General features: G+C 35.3%; 1 protein-coding gene across 1 annotated transcript in view; it reads right to left on the bottom strand.

The window, feature by feature from the left end:
* Window positions 1-12,032, bottom strand: part of LOC136026542 (metabotropic glutamate receptor-like) — a 344,543-nt gene that overhangs the window by 205,824 nt on the left and 126,687 nt on the right. The window contains exon 4 of the mRNA XM_065703226.1: window positions 2,124-2,377. Coding sequence (XP_065559298.1) covers window positions 2,124-2,377 — 254 coding nt within the window. The remainder of the gene's footprint in view (window positions 1-2,123; window positions 2,378-12,032) is intronic.

The following is a 12,032-nucleotide window of genomic DNA, read 5'->3' as shown; positions in this document are numbered from 1 at the left end:
CGTGTAATTATTTTTAGAAATACCTTTTAAATCATGTTAACGCAAGAACAAAATGTCAAAAATGTAACAAAACTGGATGAAACAAAGTCCAAAAACTTATGAGAGAGAAGATAAAGCTAAATAACAAGGCTCCAGGTGCTGATAGTGTGATAAATAAATTTCTTAAATATGGGGGTTCTGAGGTTAGAAATATGCTACTGAAGATTATGAACATGAATTTTGAAACAGGGAAAGTTCCTAATGATTTTAGGAAAACCTTAATTCAACAACTGTATAAGAAAGGTGACAAAGGTGAGTGTCGTATTTATCAAGGTATTAGTTTGGTCTCTCTAGGTAGCAGATTACTTAGTAATATGATGCTTTTTGGACTGAGAGATGCTGTAGACAAAGTTTTAAGGGAAGAGCAGTGCGGTTTTAGAAAAGGTAGAGGATGTGTCGACCATGTTTTTACTCTTAGGTTAATAACTAAGAAGTCCCTTCGCTGTCAAAAACCTTTGGTCCTCAGTTTTATAGAATTTGAGTTAGCTTTCGATTCTGTTGATAGAAGAGCGTTAGCAAAGGTCTTATCCTTATATGGTATACCAGACAAATACATTAAATTTATTTGTGCTATGTAAGAGAATAATACTGCTGCGACTAAGGTAGAAAATGAGGTTAGCAAATGGTTTTGTATTAAATCAGGAGTTAAGCAGGGTTGTGTTCCATCCCCTTTATATGCATAATTTTGATGGACTTTGTCTTAAAGGTAAAGGATACGTACGTACGTACGTACGTTGTCTTAAGGAGCACAGGAAAGGCGATTTGAGACCACAGAATCAAGTGGGGAGGAAAAAAGGCACCCCACAATGAATGAATTTTGAGAGGTTTTAGTTCAGGGGGCTAGAATAGATTTGAAAATTAATTTTAAGATGACTAAGTCACTAAGGCTAGGGATAAATGAAGATAAAAAGGTGACGTTGGGTAACTAAAAGATTGATCAGGTGGGTAGCTTCACTTACCTTGGTAATATCATTAGTAAAGACGGTGGGAACAGTGAAGATGCTAATAGAATAGAATAGCTAAGGCTCAGGGTGTTTTTTCACAGTTAAAAAAAAAAATTGGAAGAATAGAAAGATAAGTCTGTAAACCAACATGAGAATATTGGAAGCTACAGTGATGACAGTGGTCATGGGCACTCCGAAAAGCGGACGAAAATTTAATAGAGTTTCCAGAGAAATTGCCTACGGATTGTTCTGGGTAACCGGCAGACCGACCGTATTTTAAACAGTTGGTTGTACAAAAAATGTGGTTCAACCCCCTTTCTAGGGCTAAAATGAAAAAAAGGTTGAGTTGGCTTGGCAGCCTTCTGCGGATGAAAGATGACGGATTGCCGAAAATTGTGCTTTTTGGCCAACTGTCTGGGGCTACATGGAAAGCAGGTCGTCCTCGTCTGGGTTGGGAGGATGTCATAAATAAATATTTAAAGCAAATGGAAACTTTCTGGGAGGGTGTAAACAGGGAGGCCTTGAATAGATTAGGTTGGATGAATAGCGTGTGTAGCTGTGTTGGCGTCAGGCGGTTTGGTGTTGCAGTGAGATATTAGTAGTAGTAGAAAATCTTAGGAATGGCCTAATGTATTTTGTTTAACCTTACGCTAATTTGAAATTAAATAGATCTATTTTTGGCATTTTTGTAAATTCCAAGGGGGAGATGAATTGATTTTCATTTCTATTGCCCTTGGAAATCTTCCACTAATTTACAATAATTTCTGTGGCAATTCAGCTTGGTTATATTTTTACCAATGACTCAAATCTTGAGTATTTTGAAATCTTGTGACCAGTTTTTTATTGCCATATCTTTGAAAAATAAAATAATTTAAACCAACTAAATTGCTGATCCTTAAGATGTAATCCATAAAATAAAATTACTTGTTAAATTAATAGAATTAAGTTAATTCAGGAAAATTAATTTAGTTGCATAAGCCCATCAATTTAAATTATTCAGTATATCAAAATTAAAATCAAAAGTTATGTTCTCTCATAACCATTAGGTTTTGTATTTTACTAGGACAAAGCCAATTCGTAATTAAAGTGAAGTTATGTTATTCCATCAAATAGGATCCATTTATGAAAATTAATACATACCTAATATCATCTGCTCTTGTAAACAAGACAACAGCTTTTGCATTTGGTTTCTTCAGGAGGCTTTCCACAATCTGGTCAAATCGTTTAGTGTCAGCATGATCTGGAACTTTCTCTGCAACAGCAACACAAATGTTCCTTTCAGCAGCACGTCTGTGAAATACCTCAATACCAGCCTCACCATAAGTTCCTTCCGATGCTATTGTTGAGACATATGTCCAATTGAACAATTCAAGAATATCCACAATTGCAATAGCCTGCAAAAATAAATTCTTCGGAAATTTATGTAAATCGCTAAGCAGAATGAAAAATGTCAAAACCAATATTCCTGTTATAAACAGCAAGCCGTCTAAACATATGTATCATAGAGCAGGGGTTTGGTGTTAAAGAGTGGGGCTAAGGGGGAGCATATTCCCTCAGGTAAAAGAACAAATTCTCTAAACCTCTGCATAATAGTTGGCTATGTCTGCGAACTCTAGATGGGTCACAATAATGTGACGCATACACCAGAGATCTGAGGCTATTCTCTGTAGTTCGATTCTTTGTTGTCTCATCGTACAGCCTGCAAAAACAGTATTTCGGCAACAAAAGAGCAGAGAAACAGGGTTTTTTTGAAAGTTTATCCATAAAATGCTTACATGTGTAACAAATTTTCTATCAATTCAACCTTAAATTTTTTTGTGATATGTTAAAAATTACTAATTTAGTTATTCTTTTCGAAATCAACGTACCAAGTTCCAGAGTTTGGTTTTAAAAGGACCTAGTCATGAGACGTTTTGCCCCATCTATTTTCATTATAAATCAGTTAGCGCTGTCAAATAAGTTGGTGGTTCAATAATCTTGGTAAAACTGATTAATTGCATGATTAATGGGTGATTAATGATATGGCTGATAAATGATGTGGTAGCAAGAGTTCAAGAAAAGGACAAGTTTGGAGTTTGGTTTTAAAAGAACCTAGTCATGAGACGTTTTGCCCCATCCATTTTCGTTATAAATCAGTTAGCGCTGTCAAATAAGTTGGTGGCTCAATAATCTTGGTAAAACTGATTAATTGCATGATTAATGGGTGATTAATGATATGGCTGATAAATGATTTGTTAGCAAGAGTTCAAGAAAAAGACAAGTAAGATTTCCTATAGGTTGGGGCATGAGGATGGAAAATATCTGAGGCATTTTTTTTTTTTTTTTTTTTTTTTAATGAAAAAGATGCTCAGGTGCAGCTTGGGTTTTCAGTAGCCGGGGACAATGTCAGCTTATGCCTTCCCCCTCACTACCACAACAAGAAAAGTAAGAAAAAACTCATTTTCTCAGAGACTGCGCACAGGAAGAACATTCCCCTTGCCCCCTAGCTACGCCACTGACTTTGAATATCATTAAAAAAACAAAAACTTACAAAAAGTAAAAGAAAATTTACAAAAATATAAAATGATAGTAGCAACAAAAAAAGTTTAAAATAAAATATATTATCAATCGAAAATATTTCGATACGAATTCATATTGACATGGGGCTTTCAAACCGATACCTTCTCATTTACCTTTTCCACGTCTTTAAAACAAATGAATACAGTGTAATCAAGGAAGAAGAACATACTAGCCATAACTCTTGATATTTTACGACCGAAGATTGTGAATAAAATCTAACCTGGGAATCAAATTTAAGTTGTGACCTCCGTTTTCATTTGGAACAAAACTAACCGACTTTAATAATGTAGTGGATATTAGTTACACTATAACATAAGAGGATAGTTTGATAGTATAGTATCTATCCTTTTAAAAACCTTGTTTGAACCAACCTTACGCAGTTAATACATTATCTCAGTATTTACGATATTTTATTAGCTAAACTAACTACACATAGAGAAACAATGATTCAATCAATCAATCAATCAATCAATCAATCTCTTTATTAAGAGAAAATAAAGAAAAATTACAAAGCTTTAGACCCCACAAAGGCTCTTTGGCCTTTGATGGTGGGAGACTAAACATTACATCAATTAATATAGAAGAAAAGCAACGAAAAACAAAACAATGACAAATATACCTACGTAGCAAAATAAATTAAAAAAGGAAGTGGAAAGCAAAATATATATAGAAAAAAGAGACGAAATACAACAAAAGCAAAATAATGACATATCTGCTTATGTACTAAAATCAATTAATAAATGAATATAGTAGAAAAAAGACTGAGAGAGAGAAAAAAAAGAGAGAAAAACATACCAAACCAATCAAAGCAAGTGGAATATATAAATTGAAAAAAGAGAGAGAAGGGAGGAGGTACATGAATTCAGGGTATTGGAAGTGGTCAGTCGGGAGAACATTAAAAAAATTTTTTTTAAATATCAGGACATTAAAAAAAATTTCAAAATTCTTTTGAAACTACCAAACAAGTGACATTATTAAGCTGAATCAGGTAGGCAGTTCCAAGCTTTATGACAAGCAGTTAATGGATTAAAGTCAGATCTCACCGATGGAGTAAAAAAAATATTAATATTCCTTTAATTGCGAAGGTGATGCATAGACCTATCAGTGACGAAAGAAGGAGTAGTTTGTAGGGCTGAGGGAACATCACTATGAAGTTGATGAAAAATGAATTACACGCAAGAAACAATGTAGAGTGACCGCAAATCAAGCAAAGGGCTAGTTAGGTTATTTGTAGAACTATTGGTTTCCTTTATAAGCCCTCTTGCTTTATCATACGACTTAGATAGTGGTTTCAGAAAAGAAGAAAAAGTTAGATAGTGGTTTCAGATCCATAAAGTAGGGCAAAAAGAGACGTAAGTAAAACAGTTTAAAATAGGGATGAAACCTTTTAATTGACAGTGAATAGATATAAAAATATTTAAGTGGAAACACATAAACTGTGTGTTTTAATGCTGATGATGAACACTGTATATGTGTTCGAAATATCCAGTTAAATATTTTTATATCTATTTACTGTCAATTAAAAGGTTTCATCCCCATTTTGAACTATTTTACTTTCGTCATGGAAAGGCAGTGTGGTCTTCGAAGTTATCTAACTAAGAGACGTAGGACTGAACTAAGCAATGGAACAGAATTCTTAAAACTGATCTAGGAAAAATATGTTTTAGTTTCCTCAAAATTCCAAGACTCCTTGAGGTCTTCATATTAATTAGTCCAATATGATGCTTGAACGAAAGGCTCTCATCAAGAATAATACCGAGGAATCGGACATATCGATCCTTAGGTCTACTGAGAGAAACCCTAGAAAGGTGGATAACAGTTAACTGAGGGCACGCCAGAGAAATATGGGAAAAAATTAAAAACTTGACTTAGTCAAGACTTGACTTTTCGTCATGGAAAGGCAGTGTGGTCTTCGAAGTTATCTAACTAAGAGACGTAGGACTGAACTAAGCAATGGAACAGAATTCTTAAAACTGATCTAGGAAAAATATGTTTTAGTTTCCTCAAAATTCCAAGACTCCTTGAGGTCTTCATATTAATTAGTCCAATATGATGCTTGAACGAAAGGCTCTCATCAAGAATAATACCGAGGAATCGGACATATCGATCCTTAGGTCTACTGAGAGAAACCCTAGAAAGGTGGATAACAGTTAACTGAGGGCACGCCAGAGAAATATGGGAAAAAATTAAAAACTTGACTTAGCAACAGTAAAGGCAAGGCAATCAGCATTAAACAAGAGAACGATTCTCTCGAAGAGGTTCACTACTTTAGGAAGTATCTCAGAATTAGTTTCAACAGCAGTACAAAGTACTGTCATCAGGGAAGGCAATGAGAGCGTCCTCATCCTGCGAAAGTGAAGGATTTTTTTTCTGGATTTAAAGATTCAGGATGAAATAGGCGACAACAAACTAAGGGTTTCTGCTTTTTAACCGCAACTATAAGGTCATTAACATAAATCAGAAACTGAAACGGACCAAGAACAGAACCTTGAGGAACATCAAACTCGACTAAAGACGAAAAGCTGGGAAGAGAGTCTACAGATATAATTCTACCGGACAAATAGGAATCAAACCAAGAATGAGCCTGTCCTCTTACACCAATGTGTGATAGCTTATCACACATTGAATGGGAAGAAGAATCCGATGAGTTGAGGAGTCAAAAACATAACGGACATCCAGGAATATAGCCGAAGGGATCAAACCAGAGTCAAGCGTGGTGTAGAGAAAATTTAAAAGCTTTAAACATACATGTTCCGTAGAATGTTTAGCTTGGAAGCCAAACTGAAAATCACGAAAAAAACTTTTAGCCTCTAAAAAAGCTAGTAGTCGGGAAAGCATGGTCTTTTCAAAAAATTCGCTAAAAACAGACAGCAAGGATATAGGTCAATAATTGGCTGTATCATTTCGAAGTCGACCTTTATATATAAAACAATTACTTTAGCTCTTTTAAGAGAACTGGGGAAAATCCCATTTTCAAAAGAAAGATTTATAAGCTTCGTCAATACAGAAATAATTCAAGGAACAATGAACTTAATTACCATAGTTGGAATGCAGTCAGGGCCAGACGCCGAAGAACTTTTCAAGCTATTTACAATCCTGGCTGCTTCAACCTCAGAAGTAGGATACAAAAATCATCGCCTTGAGACAAGGTGGACCAAGATAATATTTGTAATCTGGTTGTGACAGCGAAGACCTGACTGAATAAGCAGTAGTTTTCCAAACATCATCAAAAAATTATGTAAATGCTTCCTGAACAGATGGAACGCCCTCAACAACCACGTTACCAACCTTAAGACTCGGAGGAATAGAAGGAGCTGGAGAAGAACGTTTAAGGACGGAATTAATCACTTTCTAAGTTTTACGAATATTTTCCCACAATCTGAGAAAATTTTAGAACAATAAAGGAATTTGGCCTTCCGGCACAAAGAGTTAAAAACATTCCTGTAGAGTTTGAACTGCTGAAGACGTGCAGCATTCGAACATGGCTTTGCTGACTTGAAAAGCTTTCCAAAGATTATTTTTTCTTCTCCAACTCTTTAGAAGGCCAGGGTCATCCATGGTTTAAGAGGAATGAATCTTTTTGACCTTGAATTAGAAGGGGTCAGAGCACATAGTTCAAAAATCGACGCTTTCACTGACTCATAAAAAGTATCAAACTTTGAACGAAAATAATTATCCTCACTAAAAATATTTCATGTCTTCTCAGCTAAATGGGATTTGAGGCGTATTAAATTATTCAGATCAACCTAAAAGAAGCTGTTCTGAGAATTCTGAACCACACTAAGAGACGAAAAAAAATTATCAATTAAAGACTGTGACGTGTCAGTTAAACGTGTCGGAACACAGGTTTTGGTAGAACCCCAGCAGCGAGCATAGTTGAGAGGCAATCCACCGTAGTAGAGGACGCCACATCAATCAGATTTATGTTAAAGCCTCCCATTATTACTAGTTCGCACGAACGTCTCCCTATTAAAATCCAAAACCTCATCAAGGAACTGAAGAAAAGAAGGGATGGATCCACTCGGAGATCTATAAACATTACCGATTATCAAAACTCTGTTTTGTAATTTAATTTCAATAAACTTGGATTCAAAAACCCCTTCATCATTCCTTGACAGATCGTTTCGAACGAAACAGGAAATAACATCAGAAATATACAAGACTAGACCACCCTTTGCCATGCTTCTGCGATTTAGTCGTTCAATTTTGTAACCAGGTATATCAAGAAGCAATTCATTGTTAGAATTCAGAAAGGTCTCACATAACCCGACAACATCAGGTTGTCCATCAGAAACCATCTGCCCCAACTCATCAATCGATGAACATAGTCCCTGAGTATTGAGTTGAAGGACTGAAAAATTATCATCTCGTCTAGTAGCCGAATTTAAATCGGAAACATATTTACTAGTAATTGAATGGGAAAAATTTAAGGAAATGTTTTGAATTTCACCAATAGAATTATTAACAATACTCAAAACATCTATTGGATTACTTTGCAATTGAAGTAGACGTCCATCAAGGGATTGAACATCTCCGGAGCCTGAGCTAGAAAAAATCATAGGACTTCAAAAAAATGGTGTATCACACCTGCACAACAACAAACAGAAAAAAAATACAGCAGTGAAAAAAAAAATAAAAATAAAAATAACTACGAGGCTACAAGTGAGAAAAAAACGAAAAAATGATAAAAATATAACGACTTTTAGCATCACTATTAAGCAATATCCGACAAAAAAAAATACCAGTGCGAGCTAATTTTGACTTTTCTTTGAACATTTTAGAAGCAAGGTCTTTACACTTGAATGTTACAACTACCGGAGCAATTGCATCCTGTTTACTATTACCTTTGCTTATATTTAATCTTTTAACTTCTATCACATATTCATTTGATATTTCAAGCTCCATTCTGTTTGACACTATATAATAATAATAATAATAATAATAATAATTTATTTTTAACCCACATCATAACAAGTTATGGCACTTGTGGAGTAACAAAAAGAAAAAAAAATGAAATACACTACAAGTAAAATACACTACAAATAGAAAAAACATTACGCTACAATGAGATTAACCGAAGAGACGGACCGAAGGATGATGAGGCGATAAACGATAAAAAGCTGATTCCGACAACCTTCCATACATGAGGACCAACTTTGCACTTATATCAGGGACATCAAACTTACGAATTATCTTCCTATTGCTATGCCAAGGGGGGAGATAAAGTAAAAATTTACAATATCTGAAATAAAAAATCCGAATCTGATTAACATCTTTTTTCTTTAGAAGGGGATAAAGACCAGAAAGATAAAGGACAGAATGATCACAAAATGTAGCATATAGTCTACCGAGTGCATGTCTATTATACTTCCCTCGATTAGCAACTATCTTAGAATAGTCCGTTTGAATTTTCTTTTGAACATCACGAACAGTGCACTGCCGTAGGCAAGAAATTGAATTCATAACAGTAATACCCAACCACCGAAAGGTGGAAACAAAGGGTATTGAAAAACCGCGACAAGCTAAGGGAGTATTAGAGGAAGTCGGACCATTAAAAACTAGAAATTCACACTTCTTAACATTAGGAGAAAGACCAATATTAGAAAATAAACGTGAAACTTTTGAGACCATAAACGAGAGACCTTGCTTATTTTTACACAAAAGTAAAAGGTCATCTGCATAAGCAAGATAAGAAACATCTGAGAGTCCAATAAAATAATTTGATCTAATTTCATCTAAAATACCAGAAATGCACATTTTGAATATACTAGGTGATAAAACCCCTCCCTGCTTGACACCTCGACATAAACGGACAAACGGAGATCCAGATTTATTAATTCGGAGAAAAGAATTCTCATACCAAAAACGAAGAAGAAAAATGACTGATAGATTTACACCATTATTAAAAAGGGAAAAAAAATCTTGACTGTGAACTACATTGTCAAAAGCTTTAGAAAGGTCCAAAGTACACATATAAAGTGGCGACCCCTCAGCCATGCTATTCTTAAGGGTGGAAGAAAGAACACGGTATGCGTGTTGACAACCAATACAAGCTTGAAACCCGAATTGATTCGATCCGAAATTTATATTTTCATTTAAATGAGGAATTAAAATATATTCAAGGATTTTACTCAAGTTACACGTTGTGGTTATAGGGCGATAAGATGAACATTGAGAAGGGAGTTTTCCCCGCTTTAGAATTGAGGTGACATTTCCACAAAGAAAGCTATCCGGAGCCAGAGAAGATGTTAAACACATTTGGAACAACAACTGCAAATGAAATAAAAGAACAACACACTTTGAATTTATATTATTTACACTAATACCATCAATATCAATAGATGAAGATTTCAGTTGCTTAATTGCATTTTCAACAGCAGTTATTGATACTGGAATAATATGGCCTTGATGAAGCGAAGGCGGTAGAATTTTAGAAAGTAACCGAGAATAATGTGACTGCACAAAAATATTAATTTTGGAAAAAATTCCCGATTAGTAAACATACCAAGTTGAACTAGAAATCGAATCACTATTATAAAGATCACTTTTATCCAGCTTCTCAGAATTGATAATTTAGACCAATCCTTTTTAGAGGCTGGAAATTCCATACCCTTATAACGAATAGATTTAAGGTACTTTTTATAATCATTCTTTGTTTTCTGCTTTATATCCGCAACAGACTCCGTTATAGGTCTACCACAGTCAACCCAAATTCGAAGCCAAATTTTTGCCTTATTTTTAAAATTCTTTAATTCAGGATCGGCAGCCCATATAGATTTCCGCGTTTTTATACGAATACGTTCCTGGGGAACCGCAATTTTTTCAGCTTCTTTCATACATCTAATCATATCATCATAATATCTATCGAGATCACGCTTACTACCCTTTACTTGCAATTGGGGTAGATGATAAGGCACACGAATACAATTAAGCAGTGTAGACAAAGACAATATATATAAAGCAATATCGGCTCTTTTCCAATTACTACATTTAAACCATTTAGAATTCCCAATAGGCGCAACATTGCAAAGGTTACGTTTCAGTTCAGTAGTAAATGAAAGCGATAGATGGTCAATGTCATCAGACTCAATATCAACATGAATAATCGAGCATTTTAGCTGTGACGAACTGGTTACATGATCAATATTAGAAACACTACCAGATTGATGGATATAGGAGGAAGATAGATCTTTCTTCAGAATCACGTAAGGGGGCATGCACTCCAATATTTCTCGGGATCGATAACTTTGTTCATCCAAATCCGTGTTAAAGTCACCAAGAACTATAAAATCAAGTTTATTTTCCTTGACACGATTCATCACGGACTTTAAAGACTTGCATGTAATAGCAAATTTATTAATTGACTCCACTGTATTATTTTTATATGGAAGATAAACATTAGCAAACACAGTACTATTTACTCTAACAGCAAGAATGTGCTTATCCGAATAAAAAAGGGATGGGTTCGAAATATCAATACTTTTTTTAAAAATACAGGCCAGGCCTCCAGAAGGGCGGCCACGCGTGGTAACAGCATCAGAAGTAAAACCGAATGAACAGAGCTTCGATGGAGGAAATTTCTGCTAGAGGCAGTTAACAAAGTTTCCTGTAGGCAGATAACGCCGAAGTTCTCGTACAGATCGTCAATATAAGCATCTTTATTTTTTGTGCCATTGATATTGTGCGATATGATTGAAATTTGTAAAGTCATTTAGAGGTTTGTTGACTAGCAAAACCACGAAGAACGAAGCATGACATGCTAAAGGACACGTGTTCACCATTGCAATTGGCACATTTTGGTGAGGCATTGCATGGATTTTCTTTTGAACTAATATGAGGGCCGGCACAACGAGCACATTTGGGCGCAGGACTGGGACAAGAAGAGTGGAAGTGATGGGGCGATCGGCACTTAAAACAACACTTTGGAATTTCCTTAAACTCACTCAGTGTAAAGAATTCATAACCAATTCGTACACCGTCTTTGAAATAAGCTGCTTTAGCAAAAGAATCCACAAAATCAAGCTTAACTGTTTTCGAAGAGCCAAGCCTTTTGGCAGCAACAATACCGCTACAATTTGTGAAAGACTGAATTGCATAATCCTCTGGAACACCTTTGATAATGGCCGAATATTTCTTAGAAATTTCTTTGGTTGACGTACCGGCGAGAATGACGGGAACAGATGCACGGAAGTCATCGGCAGCAGATATATCAATATTTACATACCACTTATCGTGAACCGGGCGAATACTGGATACAAGTTCATGGCCACAGATTTTATCAATAACGTCTTTCCTTTTAATTGGATCCGATAGATGAGACGGCACTTGAGAGACGACAATAGTGGTTGACTGGCGATTTGAGCCTATAGGTTTTGGTAACTGAGGGTAATTGAGGCTATAATTGTCCAACTTTGCTGACACAATTTGAACAAGTTGATGAACTTTAGAAACTTTAGAGGCCAATTGTGAATAGGCTACAGCTGGCAACAC

This window comes from Artemia franciscana, chromosome 4 (assembly GCF_032884065.1).
Source record: "Artemia franciscana chromosome 4, ASM3288406v1, whole genome shotgun sequence".
Taxonomy (NCBI): domain Eukaryota; kingdom Metazoa; phylum Arthropoda; class Branchiopoda; order Anostraca; family Artemiidae; genus Artemia; species Artemia franciscana.
Note: the sequence above shows the minus strand (reverse complement) of the source record. Positions and strands in the feature narration are given on the sequence as shown.